Source organism: Sphaerodactylus townsendi, linkage group LG14 (assembly GCF_021028975.2).
Source record: "Sphaerodactylus townsendi isolate TG3544 linkage group LG14, MPM_Stown_v2.3, whole genome shotgun sequence".
NCBI lineage: Eukaryota > Metazoa > Chordata > Lepidosauria > Squamata > Sphaerodactylidae > Sphaerodactylus > Sphaerodactylus townsendi.
The window spans coordinates 39,564,973-39,591,666 of NC_059438.1; the positions used below are offsets into that span (position 1 = coordinate 39,564,973).

The following is a 26,694-nucleotide window of genomic DNA, read 5'->3' on the forward strand; positions in this document are numbered from 1 at the left end:
CTAGGGGCCGCATTGGGAGACTGCAAACCGCCTCCAGCCTGGCCCAGCCTTGCATCAAATCGCACACTGAAATCGCCTGCAAAGCTTAAAAGAGACGGTAACCTTGGTAACTGCTACCTTCCATTTTGGAAGCGGGCAATTCTACCCGCTGCCAAGCGGCTAAGAGCGCCTTGCTGCCCTTGTCCAAGATGGCTTCTATTCACTGCCTTTTCCGAAGTCTATTCTCCGCCGCTTCCGCCCTCACCGGAAGGCGACGGTGGCGGCGCCATCTTAACTTCGGGCAGCAAGCCGCTGAGCTGTCCTTGCAGGAGCGGGCGTGGTTTGGGGAAGAGGATCGGAAGCTGCGTGGAGAAGAGGGTCTCTCAGGTAAAAAGCAATTTAAAAGGGGCCGGGGGCGGCGGGAAAGAGAAGTTGCGCTGACCGTCAGTCAGGGTTTCCCACGGTAGGAATTCCGTGTGTATGGAGAGGCTTGCCTGATGAGGGGAAGTGGGGAGCATGGGGAAAGGAGGGAGGAGGACCGGCTTTTGGGGCCTGCTTCTCCCAAAGGCGGTTTACGTGGGAATCTCCCTCCTCATCTCTGCATGCAGAAAGCTAGCATGTCAGGGGACAGGTCAGAATACTGCTTTGCCCTCTGACCAGCTAGATTTCTATGTTCAGGGGACTATTTTCCCTCCATATAAAGGGGGGGGGTGTGTTTGTTCATTCATAGGACCCTTCTCTCTTTTCTCCACAGCTGCCTCTGAAATATCAGTCTCAGAGAGTTTAATCTCATTCGTGCGAACTGGTGAAAATGCAGTGATTGGTTCAAATCCTTATTTGCCACAAACTCTTTTGATTTGCACTCTTTTGGTTGAGCCTACCTCACAGGGTTGTTGTGAAGGTATAGCATAGGCGGAGAAGTTCTTGTCGCTCTTACAGAACCTCCCTGCCAACTTGGATGCAGTGAAAAAACTGGAGGCCCCTGGGTGGTCTTTGGGTCTTGTTCTGGACCGCTTCGGTCAGATCTCCTGACTGAACGTTGATGGGGTTTTGAGAGCTGTAAACCCCCTACCTCTTAGACCCATGCCCACTTTGGCTGGAAAAGGCCACTGGAGAGGCAGTGCACGTACAAGGTTGGCCAACCTTTGGCGCTCCAGATGTTCATGGACTACAATTCCCACCAGCCCAATTGGCCATGCTGGCAGGGGCTGACAGGAACTATAGTCCATGAACATCTGGGGCGCCATAGATTGACCACCACATATTGTTAACTTATCCCTTAATTCAGGGACCTTTCCTGGGAGACTGAAAGAGCCAATCATGAGACCGCTTTTAAAGAAGACATGTTTGAATCCATTGGATCTGTCAGCTCCCCGCCCGGTGTCACATTTGTTGTTCCTGGGTAAAATAGTTGAGAGAGCAGCGGCTGGAAAACTCCAGACATTCCTGGAGGATGCATCCATCTTGGATTCATTTCAGTCCGGCTCCCACACTGGCCACGGGACGAGACAGCTCTAACAGCTTTCACGGCCGATTTCCAGAAATACCTGGACCTAGGTTGGTCAGCGCTGCTGTTGCTGTTAGATCTGACCGTCCTAGTTGCTCATGACATCTGGGCCCATCACCTCACCAGTGCTGGGATTTGTTGGGCAGCCTTGCAGTGACTGTACTCATTTCTCCAAGGCCGGGGACAGAGGGTAGCAGTTGGAGAAAGATCCTTTGCACACCTGATGTGAGGTTGTCTGCACACTGGAGTGAAGAGTTCTACTGGGGGTGATCCTCTCTCCGATGTTATTTGAACATCTACATGTGCCCTCTTGCAAGGTTAATCTGGACTTTTGGGCTTGGAGGCCGTCAGTGTGCTGATGATACCCAGCTATTTCTGTCAATAGATAATAATTCAGAAGCTACCCCAGATATTCTGGCCAGGTGCCTGGAGGCTGCGGTGAGATGGTCAAAACAGAACTATCGGAAGAAGAAGAAGAAGAAGAAGAAGAAGAAGAAGAGTTTGGATTTATATCCCCCCTTTCTCTCCTGCGGGAGACTCAAAGGGGCTGACAATCTCCTTTCCCTTCCCCCCTCACAACAAACACCCTGTTGGGGTAGGTGGGGCTGAGAGAGCTCAGAAGAACTGTGACTAGTCCAAAGTCACCCAGCTGGCGTGTGTGGGAGTGTGCAGGCTAATCTGAATTCCCCAGATAAGCCTCCACAGCTCAGGCGGCAGAGCTGGGAATCAAACCCAGTTCCTCCAGATTAGATACACGAGCTCTTAACCTCCTACACCACTGCTGCTCCTGAATCCATCTAAGACACAGGTCCTGTGGCTGGTCTGGAAAGGGTCAGGTGGGGCTTGCCAACTGCCAACTCTTGGCAGCACACAATCGATACCTGTGCCGGCCATCAAGAGCCTTGGTGTAATATTTGATGCCTCCTTGTGGACTTGATGCCTATCTATGGAGACTCAAGGTGCACATGTGGCCCACCAGGGTTTTTACTATCTTTGCCAGGTGTGGTCGTTGACTCCCAACTTTTCCCAGTCTGATCTAGCTACAGTGATCCATGAAGTCACCTCCAGACTAGACTGCAGCAACTCACTCTACGCAGGGCTACCTTTGGTTCAACTTCGGAAACTCCAACTCATGCAAAATGTGGCAGCGAGAGTCCTTATGGCAGTGGTGGCGAACCTTTGGCACTCCAGATGTTATGGACTACAATTCCCATCAGCCCCAATTGGCCATGCTGGCAGGGGCTGGTGGGAATTGTAGTCCATAACATCTGGAGTGCCAAAGATTTGCCACCATGGCCTTATGGGGACCTTGTGGTGAGCACATGTACAACTGGTGCTTTATCAGCTGCATTGGCTTTGGGTGGAATACCCAACCTGATTCAGAAGAAGAGTTGGATTTATATCCCCCCCTTTCTCTTCTGTAAGGAGACTCAAAGGGGCTCACAAACTCCTTTCCCTCCCCCCCCACAACAAACACCCTGCAAGGGAGGTGGGGCTAAGAGAGCTCAGAAGAACTGTGACTAGCCCAAGGTCACCCAGCTGGCGTGTGTGGGAGTGCACAGGCTAATCTGAATTCCCCAGATAAGCCTCCACAGCTCAAGCGGCAGAGCGGGGAATCAAACCCGGTTCCTCCAGACCAGAGTGCATCTGCTCTTAACCACTGTGCCACTGCGGCTCCCTTTATTTATTTATTTTTTTGGTGCTTACCTTTAAAGCCCTAAATCGCAGGTGTCAAACTCGCGGCCCTCCAGGTGTTATGGACTACAGTTCCCATCATCCCCTGCCAGCATCATGTTGGCAGGGGACGATAGGCACTGTAGTCCATAACATCTGGAGGGCCGCGAGTTTGACACCTATGCCCTAAATGGTCTGTGGCCATTTGACTTGCGCCTCTCCCAGTACGCCCCTCCGTAGTCACTGTGTTCAGAGAATAATAACGTACTGGTAGCGCCTTGCCCAAATAATATCCGGCTGGCCTTGACCAGGGCCAGGGCATTCTTGGCCCTGGCCCCACCTGGTGGGACACTCTGTCTGATGAGACCTGGGCCCTGCAGGACTTGGTGCCGTTCTGCAGGGTTTCAGAATAATGCACTTTCAAACTGCTTTCAGTGCTCTTTGAAGCTGTGCGGAATAGCAAAATCCACTTGCAAACAATTGTGAAAGTGGTTTGAAAACGCATTATTCTGCATGTGCGGAAGGGGCCAAAGATAGAGCTGTTCCTCCAGGCATATAGTTAAGGCAGCTACGTAGCCTCCCTCTTCTCTGTCTCCTCCATGGGATTTTTTATGAGGGTAGGTATGGATAAAAGCAGGAAATACAGTGGAACCTCTGTTTTCATCCGTTTCGGTTTTCATCGATTTTTTCAGTGAAAAATTTGTCTCAGTTTTTGTCGATTTGCCTCGGTTTTCATCGATTTGCAGTAAGGTGCAGGGGTTTGTGGAGAAAAATCACCCGGACAAAGCTGTTGCAGGCCATGTCTGCAACTTGTTTAATGACAATGTCTTGCCCAATTTCAGACAAATCTTAAAGAGGCGTCAGAAACAGACCTCTTTGGACAGCTTCCTGGTGTGACATTGGTCCCCTGGCTCTGAAGCTGGTCCTAGTGTTATTGTTTGTTATTGTTTTCAGCATTAAACACTACATTTATTCACCATAAAATGTGTTTTTGGTATGTTTTTTGGAGTGCCTAGAACAGATTAATTGGATTTACATTGATTCCTATGGAAAAGTTTGCCTCGGTTTTCATCGGTTTTGGTTTTTATCGATTCTTTTCTGACGGATTACCAATGAAAACCGAGGTTCCACTGTACCTTCTGGGTTTTAATGGGCTGTTTGTAGTTTTATTTTGAAGCATATGAGGCCTTTTAACCCCATGTTTTAATATTGTAATTTTGCATATGTTGTGAGCCACCCTGAGCCTGCCAAGGGAAGGGCAGCATAAAAGTTTGATAAAATAATCAAATACATTCCTGGAAGGGAGGCTGGGTGAGTGAGCCAGAAAACTACTCCTGTTGTGTTTCTAGGTAATATTAGGTCAGAATCAGAAGAGCAAATCCAAGTACATTGTTCCATCTAATCCTTGCTAACTCTGCATTTTTTTTAAAAAAAATCTGGGAATCAGAATATTGGTACAAAAGGCCGTTATAACCTTGTAGTGATCGCATGTAATTCCAGAAGATCTTTAAACCCCAGAAAGAGGGGAGGGGAGGTACAACAGAAAAATATGTTTTATTTATAGTTATAGATCCCTACACATCGATTTTCTTTCCAAAGGAAGCCTTGGTCAAAAGATTAATGTCATCGCAGTCAAAATTTGATAGGGCTGGCACTCTTGCCGAGTTGAGAGTCAATTCATTTGCAGTCTGGATTTGGCCATGCATGCTCTAGGTCAGGGGTGTTCGACTCTGGCGCTTCAGATGTTCAAGGACTACAGTTCCCATCAGGCCCTGCTGGCATGGCCAATTGGGGCTGATGGGAATTGTAGTCCATGAACATCTGACGCGCTGGAGTTGGACAGCCCTGCTCTAGGTCAACATTCAAGTTCCTGCTGCTTCTGTAATTTTCAGCACTCTGATTAAAAGAGGTATGTAAATACACTAGCTAATTTTTTTTAATGTGTCTTGCGTCTTCCTGTTGCTGAAAAACAGGGCAAGTCTGTGCATGGGCTCTTGCTTCTTTTTCCTCAGGCATTTTGAAAACGAGGTACTGCAAGCGAGATACTAAAAATACTAAAATGGAGTTAGTTATCTGAGGTTAATTTTAGAGACTGAAAAAAGAGAGGCGATCCTCAAAGTGGTATGTCTTTAAAAAGTTTTTTAAGCAGAATAAAAACAATACATTCCCAGTGTTTTTTCTGGTTGAAAATAACGTTCAGGAGTAACGGGGCCTAATACATTTTAAAAACAAATGACCTCCTTGGAAACCTTGGATTTTGCGGGATATATTTCTGCCTGGTATGTCTTCATTGTAAATAAAGGCTGTTGTCTCCTGTAGCCCCTGTAGGGAATTTTTAAATGAAATAATATTGGGCGGTCATTGGTTTCTGTTGTGTTAACCTTTCTGTCAAGCCTTAGCTTGGAGCTGGCCTGTCTTCCTTTGATTTCCATTTTCGATGTCCTTCTCTTCTTTACTGTGCTTACTTTTATAGTAAGTGATATGGCACACCACATTGTGTCCCTTACGATGTGCTCTGTCTGGAATCAGGGCAACATCTATTAGAAACTAGGGCATGGGCTGTAACATTTAAGTTTTGGCTGCATCTGTGCTTCTGCACAGATCCAAAAAGTTTATCTTTGCTAGAAATGAGGGAGCTTCAGCTTTCGAAGTGGTGGCTCCATATTGGAAAAAAAATCTTCTCCTTGGGTTTCCCATGGGAGTCTTCTTCAGTATAAGCTTACCGGCCATCACGGAAATTCTTACTCATCATCTAAAGCATCAGACTGTAAATTTGCATTTCAGGAAATAACTCAATCTCTCCTGGAGTGCTGCACAAAGCTCCTGTTCCCCTCTATACTTTGGGATCACACCCCCGAAATCTAGCCCTGCTGTATATTTAGAACAGCTTGTTAATTATAAGTGCAGATGGGTCATGACCAGAGCAAGGTGCAACTCATTCCCCTCTGTCTACCTTCTTCAAGGTCGCTTTCCTTTAACATTTTCCCATGCAAAGTGAGCGTTGTTGTCGGTAACTCGTCCCAACGCTTGTACGGACTCTAATCCTCTCTATATCCCCCTGCTTTACTGTTCAAGGTATAATGATATTAGAACCGATCTGGGAGCTTTACTACCTCTAGAATTTATGTTTCTCTCAGACAAACTAAAAATGTCTAAGCTACTGAACAGCCCTAATGTAGAATTTTCTGAAGCAGTTGCCACATTTTAAATCCGTGTTCTACATGATGTATAACAATGGTCCTGTTATTGTACTTGGAATGTATGGTACTTCTGGTTTTATGCCTAATGAAGGTTTTTGGATTGGATTGGATAGCAAGTGATATACCACATACGGGATGAACCTGATATTTAGCATTTAGAAATGCCTGTTCTCATTTTTACTGCCTTTGTGAGCACCCAGAGTAGCTTAAATGTGGTTTGTAAGTGACCTTCTGTCTCGGTGGTGCTCAGGGTAGTCGTTCTTTGCCAACGGTAAGTAAATAGATCTGAACCTGCGTGCAACCATTTTATATGAAAGCCTCCTGATGCCTCTGCATGAATTCTGTGCATCAGCCGGTTCCCACTTCAAATGGGCGAGCAATGAGCTAGAGCGGCTGTTGTGAGTCTGTGTCCTGATGCTCTCCATGTTCATGCTCACGAGCACCTTTGTTGTCTTCCCCTGCAGAAACACTGTGCTTCTATGGCGACTTACCTGGAGTTTATTCAGCAGAACGAAGAACGGGATGGAGTGCGTTTCAGTTGGAACGTCTGGCCCTCCAGCAGACTGGAGGCCACGAGAATGGTTGTCCCCTTGGCCTGTCTGCTGACTCCTCTGAAGGAACGCCTAGACCTGCCACCCGTCCAGTACGAGCCGGTCCTCTGCAGCAGGCCTACTTGCAAAACTGTGCTTAATCCACTTTGGTACGAGTCCCTTTAATTTCCTCTTTAGTAGAAGAGAAGGGAGAACCATGCAGGGGAGTGGTGGGATCCAAAAATTGTAGTAACAGGTTCCCATGGGGGTGGGATTTAAACAGTGGCGTAGCGCCAATGGGGCTGGGTGGGGCACGGCAGGGGCGTGGCCGGGCATTCCGGGGGCGGGGCATTGATAATTTCTCTGTTACTGTAAAAAAAACTCTTACTGTAAAAAAAAAAGTTCCTAATTTCCAGCTGGTATCTTTCTGCCCATAATTTAAATCATTATAGCAAGTCCTATCGTCTACTGCCAGCAGAAACAACTAGAAGACCCTAGAAGACCAGGAGAGTGATCACACTTTTAGCATGATTGTATCTAATTTGTTATTTATTGTGCAATTTCTGTACCTTGTATTTTTCAGTTTACATGGTAACTGCGTTAGTAATTGTATGAAAGGTTTTGCCTTAATTCAAATGGGTGAGACCAAAACTTCACATTTTTCTTAGTTCTCCTTAATCTAGTAAAGGAGTATAAATAATTAGATTTAAGAATCCACCAGGCTGCAAGGCTGTCTGTCTCTTTTCCTTTCTGTTGTGTGTGCGCAAGCAAGTATTTGCATGCACTCCGCTGCTCAGTTTTGGCACAAGTACTTCCAACTTGGGTTCTGAGGAACCCAAACAAGCTCTCTTCAACTCATTGAGGAGAGCAGTTAAGAGCAGGTGCCCACTGATCTGGAGGAACTGGGTTTGATTCTCCGCTCTGCCACTTGAGCTGTGGAGGCTCATCTGGGGAATTCAGATTAGCCTGGGCACTCCCACACACGCCAGCTGGGTGACCTTGGGCTAGTCACAGCTTCTCAGAGCTCTCTCAGCCCCACCTACCTCACAGGGTGTTTGTTGTGAGGGGGGGAAGGGCCAGGAGATTGTCAGCCCCTTTGAGTCTCCTGCAGTCAAAGTCCCCTACCCCAGGGGTCTTAATCCCCCCTAAATCTGTGACCCACCTTCCACAACCAGTCATAAATGTAAGACCTTTCAGCTGCAAACATGTGACAGAAAGTGGTATAACAGCCGAGTTATGTGCCAACCTATGGCGCTCCAGATGTTCATGGACTACAATTCCCACCAGCCCCTGCCAGCATGGCCAATTGGCTCCATCTGCATGCAGAACATCGGACAGCCAGCTGGCAGGGGTGAGAGTGAAGGAGAAAAAGGCAGCATAAAGGAAATCTTTTGCAGGGAAGTCTCTGTACCTGCCTATGTGAGGAAAAGAAATCCTTTGGCACCCTGGGATGATCTCACCTTTCTGCCCTGCTGTGTCTCTCAATGTGCAGGCAAAAAAACCCCCAAATCCGCCAGGAGGTGGAGCAGTCTTGCTTTCTACACACAGTAGGCTAGCAGTAGGCCCTTCCAACAAGTGGGAAAATACAGCCTCTGTACAGGGGCTTGTGATCTAACAGCTGGACTTGCCTAGCTCATGGTTTGAAAGACCACTGCTCTAGTTTAACCAGGAGCAATTGTGTCTTGCTGCCATTTGAACAATGAAGAAGAAGAAGAGTTTGGATTTATATCCCCCCTTTCTTTCCTGCAGGAGACTCAAAGGGGCTTACAATCTCCTTGCCCTTCCCCCCATACAACAAACACCCTGTGAGGTAGGTGGGGCTGAGAGAGCTCCGAAAAGCTTTGACTAGCCCAAGGTCACCCAGCTGGCATGTGTGAGAGTGCACAGGCTAATCTGAATTCCCCAGATAAGCCTCCACAGCTCAAGTGGCAGAGCGGAGAGTCAAACCCAGTTCCTCCAGATTAGAATGCACCAGTTCTTAACCACTACGCCACTGCTGCTTAAAGTGGAATTTTATGAGGCAATAGCCACAGTAGTAACGTTTCTGTTACGCTGCCAAGCAGTGCCATAAATCTCCCTTGAAAATCTCTTTTGCACCTTTAATGCCAGTTATTTTGGGAGCATAACGGAGCGCTGTGCCTTCGTTCTTTAAAGTACCGGCTGTGGTGATTCCAGATTTGCTCTGAGCTGCTTTTGTCTGTGTCCCTTTCTTACAGTCAAGTGGATTATCGAGCCAAACTTTGGGCCTGCAACTTCTGCTTTCAGAGAAACCAGGTGGGTGTGAAAAAGACGTGGAACGCAGAACTGCCTTTGTTTTTTTTCTCTTTTGATGCTGCAGTGATTGGGCTGGTGCTCTTTGAGGCGCTGCGACCGTCTGCCTTGCTTGGTTAAACTTGCTTCATGTCTTGTAATACAAAGATGTTTGCGTTTCCATTGGCGTTTGCCATGCCTTTCATTGTTATTTTGGAGCCGGTGCATCATTAAATGCCGGCTTTCCTAATTACAAGGCAGCGGCTCAGTTCAAGCTTCATGCAACACTGTGGGCTGCCTGTAGTTGAGGGCAGCGATGCCATCTTGCTGGCCTCCCTTGCTTTCCTTCTTCCCTTTCTTTTCCCCTTAGTTTTCCCTCTCTTTTCTCCCATGGGTATGCATACGCCAGGCTAGATTTATCAATGGCGGAGCTACAAGGGGACAGGGGGGAATGCGCAAGGTCTCCTGGGAAGTGTAGTTCCCACCAGGCCGTTTTCAGCCTGAAGTGAATAGGCTGCTTTTCCAACCTGCACTTTTTCAGACTGAACTAAAGTAAGGGGTGGGAGGGGGGTGCCACGAGGGAGGAGCAGAAAACACAGAGTGTGCACCACACGCACTTTGGCCCAGCTACACATCTGGGATTTGTTATAGGGCAGTGATGGCGAACCTATGGCACGGGTGCCAGAGGTGGCACTCAGAGCCCTCTCTGTGGGCACGCGCAAACAGAGCCCCCCCCACCCCAACACATCTAGGCTGGCCTGGGCTGCTGGGCTCGATTATTAGCATTAAATCTAAGTCCTAATTTTGGGGAAGCAGTGTAGGTAACCCTGTTAAGCGCTGTTAAACCCCACTGATTTTCATGCAAAGAACTAAAGCGCAATCCTTTACCTGGGAGCAAGCTCGGCAATAAGGCTTGCTTCTGAGTAAACCTTCCTAGGGTCGTGATACACCCGTTGGAAGAGTTGCATGGTTGCTTCAAAGCAAAACCACTGACTACAAAGCAAAGCCACCAAGCTTACTCCCGAGTAACGCGGCCTTGGAGCCAACCATTTTTTCTAAGCTAAAACCTCAGTATTCAGGTTAAATTGCCGTGTTGGCCCTTTGCGATAAATAAGTGGGTTTTGGGTTGCAGTTTGGGCACTCGGTCTCGAAAAGGTTCGCCATCACTGTTATAGGGTGTTTTATTGCTTCTGATTGTACATTATATTATCTTGATTGTGGGTAGCTGCTCTGAGCCTGCTCCAGCAGGGAAAGTGGATTGCAACTTTAATAAATAAATAAACAGTTTCTAAAGCTACCACAGGCAAACCGTGGTTCAAAGCTGCTGGCAAGTTTTTTGTTTTCCATCCGTTCAGCATTCTAATCTTTGCAGCCTCTGGATGCAGGGTAATAGTAGCAACTGGGATGAACGACTCAAGCCTGCTTCAAGCCACGGTTTGTGTGTCTGGTTTGCTAGTTGATTGCAAACCAGCATTCGTGCACTGCACTGGCCCAGAGCGGAGTTTATTCATGGTTTCCTGTACTGTTCCAACTGAGCTGACATGTGACAGGATACAGCACTTGAGATGTGTGTTCACAGACCCTGTAATATGGCTTCCAGTTCAATCCTAAATATATAAACTGATTACCAGTTGAATTCCGAATCATCTTCAAGGTGTGGGTATTGACCTTTAAGGCCTTACGCGGCCTGGGACCCTCGTACCTTCGGGACTGCTTTAACCCATATGTCCTGGCTCGACCTCTGCGTTCTGCAGAGGCCAACTTACTGGAGGTCCCTGGCCCCTCAATGACGCGGCTGGCCTCCACTCGGGCCAGAGCCTTTACGACTCTGGCGCCGGCCTGGTGGAACACTCTCCCACCAGCTGTCTAGGCCCTGTGGGACCTTGGAGAATTCCCCGGGGCCTGTAAGACTGAGTTGTTCCACCGGGCCTTTGGAGAGACCAGCCGCTGAGGGTACTCCAGCTCCCCCCCCCCCCCGCTGCTCCATATGGGTCCCTAATAGCATCGGGACCCATTATTCTTTTACTGTGGGAGGGTGGTGTAAGGGTTTGTGGGACACTGTTTTGGGATATAATCTGCTTAGGATTTAATTGCTTTAAATTGTATGTATGTTTTTATGTGTGATATTTTATACTGTACACCGCCCTGAGCCCTTCGGGGATAGGGCGGTATATTAAATTAAATAAATTAATAATAATAATAATAATAATAATAATAATAATAATAATAATAATAATAATAATAATAATAATAATAATAATAATAATAATAATAATAATAAAAGTTCAATTGTTCAGTTATAGCTGGGCACCATTTTAATGGAATGAATGGGAAGGAATGAAACTTATTCATACATTTGATTAAAGTAACACTATTTGCTGCTGACATTTTTTGTCATCCTGTGTGTCCTACAGTGCAGTCCAGAACAGAGTTACTCCATCTTAAGCCCACGTGTTCTGGATTGCACTGCTGATCCTTGATATGTTTCTACAGTTTCCTCCAGCATATGCCGGCATATCGGAAACAAACCAACCAGCAGAACTTATGCCACAGTTTTCCACAATCGAGTACATTGTCCAGGTAAGCATTTCTATACCAAGCATGACATTTGCCATAGATAATTTTTTCTTTAGAATCCCTGTGCCGTGGTCCCGAACGTGATTTCCTTGATGACCTAGGTCCCGGTCAGGCATCACAGAGATGTTCTTCTCAGACCCGAACAGATCTAGTTGTCATACTCATGTAGTTTGTGAAGCGCTGGATCGAACTCCCACATGGTAGCTGAGTCCTACCTGGGCAAGTTGGAGCTTGTTTCCTCTTTACAAACTAGGATTTTAAACCTCAGAATTTCAATTTAGAATAAGAACACAATAAGTCAGTGATGGCGAACCTATGGCACAGGTGCCAGAGGTGGCACTTGGAGCCCTCTCTGTGGGCACGCGCACACAGAGTTTGTCATGGGGGGCAGAAAATCATCCCCCCCACACACACACATCTAGGCTGGCTTGGGCCACTGAGAACGACGTGTGCGCATCGCAGTTAGCAGGGAAGACTCGACTGGCGGGCCTGGTGCCTGTGCTCTGGGTTGCTGCTGCTCGAGGGGGGTGGGGCGCGCAGAGGAGTCAGAGATGCTAGAGAGGCACAGAGTGGTGTGCGGGGGGCATTGCTGGAGGCTAGAGCAGGCTGGCCCCTGCTCAAGCGGGTGGGGCGGAGGAAGAGGGAGCCAACCGGTTTTTTCAAAACTAAAATCTCAGCATTCAGGTTAAATTGCCAGGTTGGCACTTTGTGATGAATAAGTGTGGTTTGGGTTGCAATTTGGGCGCTTGGTCTCAAAAAGGTTCGCCATCACTGCAATAAGTTGTTGCTGGATCAGGCCTGTGGTCCATTCAGTCCAGCTTCCTGTTTCACACTGTGGTCAATTAGCTGCTGTGGAGAGTCAACAAACAGGTCACAGGGCAAAGCTTTCTCCTGACGTTTTCATCTAGTGCTGGTATTCAGAGGTTTGCTGCCTCTGATGGCTGAGCCACCCTATAGCCACCGTGTGTCAAGCCCCGGACCTGTAGACCAATATGCGACTCTGAATTTCAGATCAGAAGCCTTTATTGACAGACATCGGCATGGCTGAAGAAGCCAGTTGTCAGATTCCCTGTTCAGACAATAAATCACTTGATTGGTTCAAGGTTTTTACTGAAGACATGTCAGGAACATAGAAAGAGAGTTCTGGCAAAAACTACGCCAAACTCTTGATAATATTAGTGCAAGTCACAGCTTCTCGGAGCTCTCTCAGCCCCACCTACCTCACAGGGTGTTTGTTGTGAGGGGGGAAGGGCAAGGAGATTGTAAGCCCCTTTGAGTCTCCTGCAGGAGACAAAGGGGGGGATTTAAATCCAAACTCTTCTTCTTCTTCTCATCCCCACCTGCCTCACAAGGGATCTGTTGTAGGGAGAAGAAGGGAAGGTGATTGTGAGCCATTTGAGACCCCTCAAAGATACTGAAAAGCAGGGTATAAAAAAACCCCCTCTTCCTCTTTCCTCCCAAGCGTGGACCTCAGACCCCACTGGTCTTTCTCTATGTCGTGGACACGTGTTTGGAAGAGGAGGACTTGCAGGCGCTGAAGGAATCCCTGCAGATGTCCCTGAGTCTGCTGCCTCCGGATGCCCTGGTGGGGCTGATCACGTTTGGCAGGATGGTCCAGGTTCACGAACTGAGCTGCGAAGGCATCTCCAAAAGCTACGTCTTCAGGGGCACGAAGGATCTCACCGCAAAGCAAATCCAGGTATTTCTCTCTCCCTTGGCTTTGCCTTTTCCATAGTGGTCTCCTGGCCTTCCAGTTGTCTCCCCCCACCCCACCCCCCAGGAATTATTTTGAAAGGGGCTCTTTTTCTCAACGTTCGTGTCTGCCTTGGTTTTCAGAATATGCTGGGTCTCATGAGGCCTGCTGCACCCGCTCAACAAGGGAGGCCCTTCCAGCCTCACGAGCAGCCCGTCGTCTCCAGCAGGTACGTTGCTATGCAGGGCATGCTGCGTCCACAAGGCCGCCGTTGCTGCGCTCGCACGCAGCTTCTAAACATCCAAGTTGCTGTATGGATTTTACAGAAGGAAGTGTTAATTCGTTTTCTTGTAAAGGTGGCCACTTCGTGTCTATTCAGGACAGTGGTGGCGAACCTTTGGCACTCCAGATGTTATGGACTACAATTCCCACCAGCCCCTGCCAATTGGCCATGCTGGCAGGGGCTGATGGGAATTGTAGTCCATAACATCTGGAGTGCCAAAGGTTCACCACCACGGATTTAGGAACTATGCTTTTAATCAGAATAGGTTTCCCAAGAGTTCTCTAGTTCGTCAGTGCAGAAGAGAAGAAGGAGAGTTGGATTTGTATCCCCCCTTTCTCTCCTGTAAGGAGACTCAAAGGGGCTGAAAATCTCCTTTCCCTTCCCCCTTCACAACAAACACCCTGTGAGGTGGGTGGGGCTGAGAAAGCTCTGAAAAACTGTGACTAGCCTAGGGTCACCCTGCTGGCATGTGTTGGGAGCGCACAGGCTAATCTGAATTCCGCAAATAAGCATCCACAGCTCAAGAGGCAGAGCAGGGAATCAAACCCGGTTCCTCCAGATTAGAGTGCACCTGCTCTTAACCACTACACCACTGTGGCTCTCCAGCAGACTGTAATCATGTTATTAAGGGAGAAGTAAGAGTTGAACACTTGGAGATTTGCTTGAACTATTTCTTATTGCTGTGCATCTCTTCCTGCCTGCAGTTATGTGCCATGTTCTCATGGTATGTACTGGAACTATAGAATCCTGGTGGGGTCTTCCAGCAACTACCCTGTTTCCCCGAATATAAGACATCCCCGGAAAATAAGACGTAGTAGAGGTTTTGCTGAAGTGCGAAATATAAGGCATCCCCCGAAAGTAAGACGTAGCAAAGTTTTTGTTTGGAAGCATGCCCAACGAACAGAACACAGAAAAATAAGACATCCCCTGAAAATAAGACATAGCGCATCTTTGGGAGTAAAAATTAATATAAGACACTGTCTTATTTTCGGGGAAACACGGTAATTAAATTTGGTATGATCTATAGCCTAAAGCCTTCTTTGGCCAGAGTTCACTGTGCATCTGGGTTGCACATGCTCTTTGTATTTTGCACAGTCCAGGTTGCTTTTCTTTTCCTTCTGCTTATTAATATGAGAATCTTTGAGCAGTGAAATTGCCCATATTTTGTGTGTGTCTGTGCATGTGCATGTAGACAGTAAAGTAACAACCTGAGAATTTTACGTATCGATTCTCTCCATTGAGTCGATTCTCTATAGAGAGGTTAAATGGTGTTCTTTTCCTTTGAATTCCTGTAGATTTCTCCAGCCCGTTCACAAGATCGACATGAATCTGACTGATCTCCTAGGAGAACTGCAAAGGGACCCATGGCCTGTCACTCAGGGAAAGAGACCCCTGCGATCCACTGGAGCAGCTTTGTCCATTGCTGTTGGGTTATTGGAGGTATCGTTATGACCTATTGTTGTTATTACTGATAATGACCATGTTGTCAGGATGGCCAGACATCAACCCAAGTAAACTTACACAGCGTGTGGCTGTCCTTCTGCAGCTCTTCCTACCTCTTGCTAGTAGAGGTGTGTTGAAGGCTTCCTCTTCTGGGAGGCCCTGAATCAAACACCAGTTTGCTGTGGCATCTGAAACCAAGTGCCTGGGCTAATTGGAGATGGATCATCCTCCCCAACTGAGGGTCTAAACTTCAATCCCTGTTTAAAGTCCTGGTTTATGGGGTTTGGGGGCAACACTTGTATTTGTATATGATAAACTGGCCATGCTGGCAGGGGATGATGGGAATTGTAGTCCATGAACATCTGGAGAGCCACAGGTTGCTGACCCCTGGTATTGTAAGGGTCTGCTCAATCTCGGGTCAGCCAAATCCAGACTCTGGCAGCGGTTCTCCAAAGAGCTTTATTGGAATCCCAGAAGTCACCCTGCTGGCCCAGAGCGTATTTTAAAGGGAAGCTCTGGCTCCTCTGGGCCCCTTGGTAAGTTACAAGAAAGGTTCAACCCATAATCCCCCCATCCTCGCATTCCCATAATATCAGCATTAGAAAGGACGGTGGGAACAGAGGCATTGTTTAGGACAGGCAGTTCACTCCTTCATAGGAAGGCAGTTAAGAATGAACATTTAAGCTCTAATGCAGTGATGGCGAACCTTTTCAAGAAAGAGTGCCCGAATTGCAACCGAACCCCACTTATTTATTGCAAAGTGCCAACACGGAAATTTAGCCTGAGGTTTTAAGCGCAGCTTAGGCACCAAACGCTTGGCTTCGAGGTACGCGCACTCAGGAGTAGGTTTGATGCAGTAGTCGCTGGCTTTGCTTCTAGCTAAGCAACTTATGCAATCCTTTCAACGGGTGAATCATGACCTTAGGAGGCAAGCCCCACACCTCAGCAGCCAAGCTTACTCCCTGGTAATGCATCATTAATTTTAGTTCTTTTGAATGAAAAATCAGTGGAGCTTTAATAGCAATTCTAACACAGGAAGTTACACGGCATCGCTTCCCCAAAACTGGGCCTTAGGTTTAATGCTAATAATCGAGCCCAGCGGCCCAGGCCAGCCTAGGGGGGGCATTCCCCCCTACATGATGAACTCTGTTTGCGCGTGCCCACAAAGAGGGCTTTGAGTGCCACCTCTGGCACCCGTGCCATAGGTTCGCCATCACTGCTCTAATGACTAATTTCATGCAAGCCGGGGGAGACCTCCGGCGATGCTAATAGTAGAGCCATCTGTGACCTTGGTGTGGACGTGCAAGCTGTCAGGCCGAGCGTGGCGCAGGCCTGACATTTATGGAGTTTGTCTGCAGATATGATGGTCATCTGCCTCAATGTTTAACAGGACCTTTTTCTTTGTCTCTTCTGCTCTACACCAGGGAACGTTTCCAAACACTGGAGCCAGAATAATGCTGTTCACGGGTGGTCCGCCAACTCAAGGGCCAGGCATGGTGGTAGGAGATGAACTGAAAACTCCCATCCGTTCGTGGCATGACATAGAGAAAGACAATGCCCGGTTTATGAAGAAGGCAATGAAGGTATGGACTCTCTGGTCTCCCGTGTGACAGTTCCTCTGGGCTAGGGGAGGCAGTTTTTCTATGATGTCTCCTGAGCATTTGGCTTTCCTGCACAAAGTAACCCGAACTCTTCCACAGCTGATAAAAGGTGGGAAACGTTTGGCCTTTGATCCATACAGTTTCAGTTAAATTCTTTTTTCCCCATAGTATTTTTATTGCTTTTCCAAAAAAGGGGGGTCAATTAGTACAACAGTAAAGTAATATACAAATGAGAGCAAGTTTGTCTGTACAAGAGAAGAAGAAAAAAAGTTACACATTAAAATCATCATAACTATTACATAAGCTTTGCTACTCATCCAGTATAAATCATTCCTCCCTTATAACCTACCCACCCACCCCTCTGTCCATCCCTGACTTCACTTGTACAATAAAGCAATGGCAACGTATTAATAGATAAGCACAGGTTAATCCTTTTGCAATTAGAGAGAAAAAAAACCAAAAACTTCCATCTTTGGAGGAAGGGAAAGGATAAGAAACAGTTTCATAACATAATTGGTTAAACCTTAAAAACCTATTGAATAAACTGAGATTTCATACGTTGAAGATACATAATTTATCCAAGGCTGCCAAATACGATAATACTCTTCGGTTGGCTGATCTTTCAAATCAAAGGAAGTTCTGTCCATAATAAAAAGTTTTTGGACCAGTTTCAGTGAAATTCTTACTCTCCCCCGCAACAATCTTTTTGGAAACTTTTCCTACATGTGTTTCTTTTGGGAAGCGTTTTGGGGCATCTGGTGGTCCAGAGATACGGGTGGCGGGCTCCCTCTGCCAGTGGTGCGGGTTTTCTGGTGAAAATTTCCCAATTCTAACTTAAATAACATTAGCAGAATTTAAACAATGTTCACAAAAGGCGGCAAATACATCATGCATGAGGCTGGACCAGTGTTTCCCAACCTTTTCAAGGTCAGGGTACCCTTGACCTCACTCTTCATATCTCACGGTACCCCTGCCACCCACCCCACCTTCCCCTCCTGAAGTCATTACGTGCGACGCAAGGAATAGGCGAGACGTGGCGATATCATCCGGTGGAGAGAAGCCAGTGGCGATGTAGCGTGATCCGTGGATCTGGCTACTCTGCCAAGCTGGCGGTCCCTGGCACCTTTTATTAGGGTTTTTGGGAAGGTGGGAGAGCGGGAGAATGTTGCACAATACATGACTCATAGGGGCTGCGTACGTGCAAGAGGAAACGTTCCTGTCTGGGCCCAATCCATACCTGGGGGTATGCACCTTTTGTCCCTTTGTCCAGGACATCTTGTGACCCGTGAGTCACGGGGGTCTTGTGACCGGTGAGGGTGCTTGCCCAGAGGGCAACAGATGGCGCAGGCATTCCTGTGCTCTGTCTGAAGCTCTGCCGGGTTCGCAGGCTCACCCCTACACCCTCCCAGGGTGAAAGGAAGCACTGGGGGGGGGGGAGTGGCTACTGACCTTGCAGCAGGCCCTGCCCCCTGGGCCATGACCTTGTTGGCGCCAGTGGGACACCACAAAAATGAGGGGGGCCGGTAGTGTTTCTGCGGTACCCCTGGGACATGCACGGCTCCCCATGGTACCACGGAACCCTGGTTGAGAATGGCTGGGTTGGACCATAGACGTGATCTGTACTTCCTATCTGACATTTAGCCCATCAGAACATGATGGATTGGCAGCACAACAGTCCTGACGGTTATCAGTAAGCAGACTATATTGACATCTGCAGGGTGAAATTTTCCCGTGGAAAAATAGAATGGATACTTTTCTCCCCCATATCATCATCATCATCGGCTGCTGCTCTCTTTGCTTCCTGTTCTCAGAGTTCATCCATCTGGAAACCAGTGCAGCAGACAAATGATGCTTCTGTCATGCTTGTGAATGACGCATCGAGGGAGGGGGTGGAAAAACCGGGGAGGGGGCAGAATTCCGGCCAGTGAAGCGGACGATGGGCGACCCTCCTTTCCTGTGTTATTTGCACGTCCGAGCATTCATCGAGCAACTGTGGCAAGGTCCAGTCTGGTTCCTGCCCATGCCTTATAAAGTGCAGATGGGGGGAGCTGAGTTAAAGTGGAGCAGAGACCACTGGAGGGAGCTAAAACATTTCTCTCCTCCCCCCTGCCCTCCCCCCTTATTCAAGAAACTGCTTGTGGAGCAGCAGTGGCGTAGTGGCTAAGAGCAGGTGCACTCTGGTCTGGAGGTACCGGGTTTGATTCCCAGCTCTGCCACTTGAGTTGTGAAGGCTTATCTGGGGAATTCAGATTAGCCTGTACACTCCCACACATGCCAGCTGGGTGACCTTGGGCTAGTCACAGTTCTTCTGAGCTCTCTCAGCCCCACCCACCTCACAGGGTGTTTGTTGTGAGGGGGAAAGGGCAAGGAGATTGTAAGCCCCTTTGAGTCTCCTACAGGAGAGAAAAGGGGGATATAAATCCAAACTCCTCCTCCTCTTCTTCTCCTTCTCCTTCTTCTTCTAAGAACCATCTTTCTTCCAGCAAGGCTCCAAGAGCAGACAAGCTGTTTCAGGAGACAAACTTTGGCTGAGATGGGCTCAACTGCCCTCCATCTTGCCGCCCCCCCTTCCCCCCCCCCACGCACATCATAGGGATTCAGTGATGAGCCAGTCTGCCGCCGTCGTGGCTGCTCTGATCCCTGGTGCACTGAGAAACCAGAGGAAACAGGCCAGCCTAATCTGATTTCTGCGCAGGAAATAAATGCGCTAGGCGGACACAGTTCGTCTGGCTTGGCCCCGAAGCTGTATCACGTAGGCTTCTATTCTCGGTTTAAGAAATCATCTGGTCATTTCTGCCAAAAATGATGATAAGGACCAGCGTGAAAGATGCCGGTTTGGAAAGTTTGTCATATACCTTGAGCTGTCATATACCTTGAGCGGCTTAGACTTTAAGGGCAGCTAGGAAGATGGAAGGGGGGGTTGGGAGTACTACAAGGAAAGAGTAAACGTTCTGAATTTAAATGATTGAAAAGACCCCGTGCAGACTGAATGCTGGTGCTCTGTTAATTGGGGTTAAGAAAATCAGGAGCCAGCCTTAGGAAGCACATATCCTTTTCCTGGCTGCTGGAAGTCAGTTTCAGAGGAACCCTCATTCACCTTAACCACAGTTTGTACCAGTGCTGGTGAACGCTTCAGTCACATGGCAGCTCGTCTGCTCACAGGGGGCGCCTTTCGAGACCATATACAGCCTGTGTTGCGCCGCCTGCACTGGCTCCCAGTCGAATTCTGAATCATCTTCAAGGTGTGGGTTTTGACCTTTAAGGCCTTACGCAGCCTGGGACCCTCGTACCTTCGGGACCGCATGACCCCATATGTCCCAGCTCGACCTCTGTGTTCGGCAGAGGCCAACTTACTGGAGATCCCTGACCCCTCAATGATGCGGCTGGCCTCCACTCAGGCCAGGGCCTTTACGGCTCTGGCCCCTGCCTGGTGGAACACTCTCCCTCCAGCTTTCCGGGCCCTGCGGGACTCCAGTGATTTCAAGAGGGCCCGTGGCGACTGAGTTGTTCCACCGGGCCTTTGGAGAGACCAGCCGCTGAGTGTGTGTGCCCCCCCCCCCATTCCATGGGTCCCCAATACCATCGGGGTTTATCCCTGGGGTCCATGGGTCTTTAATATCATCTAGACCCCCTTTCAGGAGGACTGAGTTTTAAGTGAGATGCCGATCTTGGGAAATAACTGCTGCTTTTATCCTATTTATAGAAGTTGTATTTTGATTATTTTATGTATGATTTTATGTTGTACACCGCCTAGAGCCCTTCGTGGATGGGGCGGTATACTAAATTAAATAAATAATAATAATAATAAATAATAATAAATAATAATAATAATAATAATGGTTGTTGTGGGCTTTCTGGGCTAGTAGATCTTGTTCCTAACATTTTGCCTGCATCTGTGGCTGGCATCTTCAGTTTCACAGGGAGAAGTGTGCTACACACTGGCATCTTCAGAGGTGGGATTCAAATAATTTAACAACCGGTTCCGGTGGTGGGATTCAAATAATTTAACAACTGGCTGTTTACAAGCACCGTTTTAACAACTGGTTCTCCCGAAGTGGTGTAGAGAAGTGTGCTACACACTGTGTAGTGTAGTGTACACTTTCTGGCACAGCTCCCCTGTATGCCATTTAGTATCCTGACTTGTAAACTAATCCTTACATTCCTCACAGAAATTACATACCCATACCCAGTCAGACACACTAATCCAGAAGGACTGGAATGTTTGTGAATGTTCTGTAGCTGCACAGCTCATGGAATGAGTACTGGGAAGCTCTGAGGTAGCCTGTCTTTGGATTTTCAGTATTACTAGCAGGCCTGGCCACGCGTTGCTGTGGCTCAGTCTGGTGAAGTGGAAAAGAAAGAAAAGGGGAAGCGAACAGTTCGAACATGTGTCATTGCACAATGCTTGCAAGGGAGGGGCAAGGGGCCCCTCGCTCCCCTCCCTTTCTCCCGTTCCCTTGCATGGCACCCCACCCCGTCCTTCCCTAATGTTCCCCTTCCTCTGCTAGGGTGAGTGGGCCCTGTCCAGGTGGCTGGCCCTGTCCCTTTCACTCCCCTTGCAGGCGAATTACCTAGTTGAAAACATGCTGGGAGGCATGAGTGATGTTGTGTTCAAATTTCATAGCGTTTGGTCCAGCAAACCCCCAGACCCTCCCTCACCTTCCCCTTCCTCCGGTAGGGTGGGTGGGCCATGTCCAGATGGCAGCGGTTTTCGAGGAAGGCATGGTTGTTTCCCTTGTATCAGAGGGTGTTGCTTTGACGGCCAGCAGATGGCGCTGTTGCGGAACAGAACTGTGGTTCCAACTGTCACAGGTGTGGCATGTACACAATAACTGGCACAGTTGTGACATGTACACAACAGGAGGTGTGGAAACAGTATGGAAACTGGGCCGCATGCGAATGCGACATTGTGTGAAAATTTCAAAGCAATCGGTCCAGTAGTTTGGGAGATTACCTGTCAGCAGAAAAATGCACTGATAGATTTTTATATATACAGATTGCTTCTTCCTTATTTCTACAGCATTATGAAATGTTGGCGAACCGTACAGCTGCCAATGGACACTGCATCGATATTTATGCCTGCGCTCTTGACCAGACGGGCCTCCTGGAGATGAAATGTTGTTCCAATCTCACTGGGTATGTCCTCCGTCCTCAACCGAATGGAGCAGGGCCGTTCCACTGGTGTTGTGTAGTGACCAAGGCCAATTGCGCACATGCAGAATAATGCACTTTCAGTCCACTTCCTCAATTGTTTGCAAGTGGATTTTGCTGTTCCGCACAGCCACACAGTGCATTGAAAGTGGATTGAAAGTGCATTATTCTGCATGTGCGGAAGGGGCCTAAGAGGTGGACTCTAATAGGGAGAACTGGATTTGACTCCCCACTGCTTCACAAAAATGGTGGACTGGGTTAGTTTCCAGTTTAGGAGCAGCAGTGGTGTAGGAGGTTAAGAGCTCGTGTATCTAATCTAGAGGAACCGGGTTTGATTCCCAGCTCTGCCGCCTGAGCTGTGGAGGCTTATCTGGGGAATTCAGATTAGCCTGTGCACTCCCACACACGCCAGCTGGGTGACCTTGGGCTAGTCACAGCTTCTCGGAGCTCTCTCAGCCCCACCTACCTCACAGGGTGTTTGTGGTGAGGGGGGAAGGGCAAGGAGATTGTCAGCCCCTTTGAGTCTCCTGCAGGAGAGAAAGGGGGGATATAAATCCAAACTCTTCTTCTTCTCCTCCTTAGGAAGTCTGCTGGGTGCCCTTGGGCCAGCCGCAGTTCTCTCAGAACTCTCTCACCCCACCTGCATCATAAGGCGCCTGTGTGGGGAGAGGAAGGGAAGGCATTTGTAATCCCCTTTGAGACACTTACATTTGAGAAAAGTGGGGTATAAATCCAAACTCTTCTTCTTTTGAACTGCTCTTTCAGACTCCTTAATGCAGTGGTTCTCAACCTGGGGGCTGGGACCCCTTTGGGGGTCGAACGACCCTCTCACAGGGGTCACCTAAGACTCTCTGCATCAGTGTTCTCCATCTGTAAAATGGATCAATGTTAGGGTTGGGGGTCACCGCAACATGAGGAACTGTATTAAAGGGTCGCGGGATGAGGAAGGTTGAGAACCACTGTCTTAATGCTCCCCACAAAAGAGAAGTGGGAAAAACTAGCCTGTCACCATCTTGCAGGTAGCTGTGCTGTTTCAGAGTAAAATGCCAGAAAGAAAGCTGTGTGATACCTTTCACTGGGACCATGCAAAGAAATCACACACCTTTCATGTTCCCCATAGTTCATGGCCAATTGTAGGGGCTGATGGGAATTGTAGTCCATAACATTTGGAGTGCCAAAGGTTCGCCACCACTGCTCTAGGTGAACAGGAATTTTTTTTTGGTAAATTGTTTATTAGGAGATTTCTACAAAATCCAGGAGTGCTGGTACAGATACTTTGAACAAAAATCCAACCAGCAGATCTACTACAGTTACTAACACCAACATTTCCATCTGTATAGACTCAGTAGCACAAAATACTGAACAACAACTATAAGCTAAAACCTAAAACTTTTTTCTGACATTACCTTCAATGAAAGTATGAAAGGGAGAATGTTAAACAAAAACTCATAGAATTCTCTGGGGTCTTGAATACTCTGTCAATTAAGCTGAAACCTTCTGCGATCCACTGTGATCTAACTAAAGTTACGTTAACAATTTAGCTGTCACAAATATACTACTGATTATTGACTTCTGGATAGTGCAATACAATAGCTTAGATAGTGCAATACATTAAATTCAGGCAGTGTCTACTGGGACATTGTCCCCGCTCTCGTTTTAAACATTTATTTCAGAAATAATGGTTGGGATGGGGAAAAAGAATCTGGACTGTGGCAGGGTTTGAAACAATAAATGCCAGCTTGTCGTTAAACTCGCCCTTCCCGATTCACCTTGCAGCCATGTCAAAGAGGGTCTGATTTCTTTTTGAGTGAACTATTTTTTTCTCTCGGGTTAAACCAGGGATTCTCAACCAGGGTTCCGTGGTACCCTGGGGCACCATGAGCACGTCCCAGGAGTACCATGACAATGCTACCGCCTCCCCACCCCCCACCGGAATCAAATGGATTTTGAAGGGGGGGGGGGCGGGTTGGAAGCTTCATGGGCTCCCTTTAAACCACACTGAAAAACAGCATTGTTTTATTTGCCTAAATTCGGTGTGGATGGGCGGGGGGATAGATTTAAACGGAACTCTCCCTTTCAATCCCCCCAATCCATGTCGAATTTAGGCAAACAAACAACGCGGCTGTCAATGCTGCTTTCCCTCCCCTCCCCCTGCTTGCCACTCCCCCCACCTACAGGTCAAAAATGGGAAAAAACCTAAAAAATGCAAAAAAAAAATCAAATGAACCTCAGGGGTACCCTGAGATATGAAGAGCGAAGTCAAGGGTACCACGATGTCGAAAAGGTTGGGAAACACTGGGTTAAACAATGTTAAAAGATGACCTGGCAGATTCCATCTAGATCTAAAATAAGCCTGGCAGTGCCTGGTCTGTTTTGTCTGAAGTGCTTTCTCGTTTTTGTTTGTACAGGCACGGTTTCTGTTGTCCAAAGTGAATCCTTCTCAGACTCATAACAACCTCTATGCATGGGGACAAGTAAGTGATTACTTTTATGATTAGTTAATGAACTAATTTACTTTGCCTGGCTCTTGGATTAAGGATGTCATTCTTTCACTGTGCAAGAGGAAAATAAATTAATTTGTGACCTTAACTTACATGGAAAGCACAGGTAAAAAGTATCATTTCTCTTTGTCACTCAAGGGGAGGTTTGGGCTTTGCTCACTGGAAAGCTTTCTCTACGCAGTGTGCAGTGGTTAAGAGCAGGTGTACTCTAATCTGGAGGAACCGGGTTTGATTCCCTGCTCTGAGCTGTAGAGGCTTATCTGGGGAATTCAGATTAGCCTGTGCACTCCAACACACGCCAGCTGGGTGACCTTGGACTAGTCACGGTTCTTCGGAGCTCTCTCTGCCCCACCTACCTCACAGGGTGTTTGTTGTGAAGGGAGAGGGGAAAGGAGTTTGTAAGCCCCTTTGAGTCTCCTTAACAGGAGAGAAAAAGGGGATATAAATTCAACTCTTCTTCTTCTAAGGGGGGGGGGATCCATTCATGGGAGTGGCACGTGGCCGGACCAGCAGATTTGCCCTCCTGGGGCACTTGCCTCGGGGGTGATTCTGCTGGCGTCTGGCTGCTGCAGCTCTCCCTGGCACTGTGTCACCACGCTGGACACCATGCCAGTGTCCCAGGGCCCCTGCTGCCGCCTCAGTGAGGGTGAGTCTGGGTGTGTGGCCAGGGGAGGGGCCGACATCAGTTGGCTCCCTCCTGGTCTTTGCTGGTATTCCACCAGTGGCCTGAGCAGAGGTGGGATCCCGCAGGTTCTCGCAGGTTTCCGAGAGCAGGTTACTAATTATTTGTGTGTGCCGAGAGGGGGTTACTAATTGGTGATTTTGCCACGTGATTTTTGCCTTAGTTACGGCCCCCCTCTCAGCAGTAGCGTGCAGAACTTGAAGCAGTCTAGCAGGAGGTGCACTGGCGTGCGTGGCAGCCTGCGCCTGCGTGCATTTGTTTCCCGCCCAAGGACCGGCGCAGCGGCTGGGTCTTGCCACAGCCTCGCCCCCGGAATGCCCGGCCACGCCCCTGTTGTGCCCCGCCCAGCCCCATTGGCACTACACCACAGTTTGAATCCCACCACCATGGGAACCTGTTACTAAAATTTTTGGATCCCACCACTGGGCCTGCGCCCTGACTTATGCTTCCAAAAAGGTCCATTCAACCCAACGGAGGCTTCATGGTAGCAGGGAGACTTCCTCCCCTATTTTAGCCTTTCCACTCCGCTGGGGAGAGGTGGGGGAGTACAGCATCGGCACCACAACCAATTTTGAACGGGGCTGTCAGTCTTCTGTGGGTTTCAGCCCAGCCGTTCTGTTATATGGAGCGCGGATGAAAATGGTGGCAATAGTAATGTAAGCGATTAGAAGAGTTGTTTGGGTCATCCAGTGGCTAAGTTAGATTTTTCTAGCCCCTGATCCAGTTTTTCTTGCTGGAACTTTCTGTGGGGTTTTGGGGTTTAAACTGTAATTTCTCATTCCAGGAATCTGGGGCTCCGATTCTAACAGATGACGTTAGCCTGCAGGTATTTATGGACCACCTGAAGAAGCTGGCTGTGTCGAGTGCATCCTAATTCCGACTTGTCAAGGAAGCCTCTAAAATCAAGGAACTGCTTCGGTCATGCTTTTCACCAATCACGCCCTGCCACGAAGCTGATAACATTCCTTCCCTTCTTTTAAGTCATGTTTTATAACGATTACTTATCACAAAGAAATAACGGGAATTTTGTATTTTGGACTTAACTTATTGACGCACCTGTGGCCAGTATCCTGCCAATTCTGGTTTTTCCATTCACATAATGATTCCAGGGCCATGATTTTTCTCACCTAAACTGCCCTATGTAATAATCTGTCCTTCAGTATTTGTACTTCAGAAAAATAAATTGCAGATGGCGTTAGTGTTTAATGATATCACCAGCATGACTGTCTGAGTGGGCGTACATGTGAAATCTGCATTCGTGTTACCCGGGTTTTATTGTCTGCTTCGGATAGATGTTGTGAAATTAAAAGCATCAATACATTAAAGCAGACTGGACAGAAGATTTAAACAGTTTAAGGGGCTTTCCCCACTACAGAAGGGAGCTAAGATCGACTCGGTTCCCTTCAGTGGACAGCGATTCCAGGCTGTCCCCACAGCAACTGAGTTGGCCCCCTGGAACTGAACTAAGTGGGCAGGATCATCTTGGTGCCTGTTTCGCTCCTCGATTGTGATTGGCGCTTGTGTTACGGCGGGAAACGGGAGCGTTCTTTTTTTCTTACAGTTTTTACAGTTTACAGTTACATGCGCTTTCTGCCCGCCACCACTCTCCCGTTCTGCACATGC

The 26,694-nt window shown here is 48.1% G+C and overlaps 1 protein-coding gene across 1 annotated transcript; it reads left to right on the forward strand.

Annotated features, from left to right (window-relative positions):
* The first annotated feature begins 275 nt into the window (after nucleotides 1–275).
* SEC23B (SEC23 homolog B, COPII coat complex component) lies at nucleotides 276–26,282 on the forward strand. Its single transcript, XM_048515364.1, has 11 exons — nucleotides 276–366; nucleotides 6,825–7,060; nucleotides 9,107–9,164; nucleotides 11,634–11,720; nucleotides 13,180–13,416; nucleotides 13,554–13,639; nucleotides 14,989–15,133; nucleotides 16,561–16,719; nucleotides 21,758–21,925; nucleotides 24,297–24,362; nucleotides 25,856–26,282. Exons 2-11 carry the CDS (start codon nucleotides 6,840–6,842, stop codon nucleotides 25,943–25,945), a joined length of 1,317 nt encoding a protein of 438 aa, XP_048371321.1. The 5' UTR covers nucleotides 276–366; nucleotides 6,825–6,839; the 3' UTR covers nucleotides 25,946–26,282.
* Nucleotides 26,283–26,694: the final 412 nt, after the last annotated feature.

Bases quoted from the DNA above. Each gene is read 5' to 3' on its own strand.
- SEC23B (XM_048515364.1), top strand. From the start codon at position 6,840: ATGGCGACTTACCTGGAGTTTATTCAGCAGAACGAAGAACGGGATGGA. The intron at 13,417-13,553 runs GTATTTCTCTCT...CTTGGTTTTCAG, and splicing joins TCACCGCAAAGCAAATCCAG to AATATGCTGGGTCTCATGAG. The intron at 24,363-25,855 runs GTAAGTGATTAC...TTCTCATTCCAG, and splicing joins ACCTCTATGCATGGGGACAA to GAATCTGGGGCTCCGATTCT.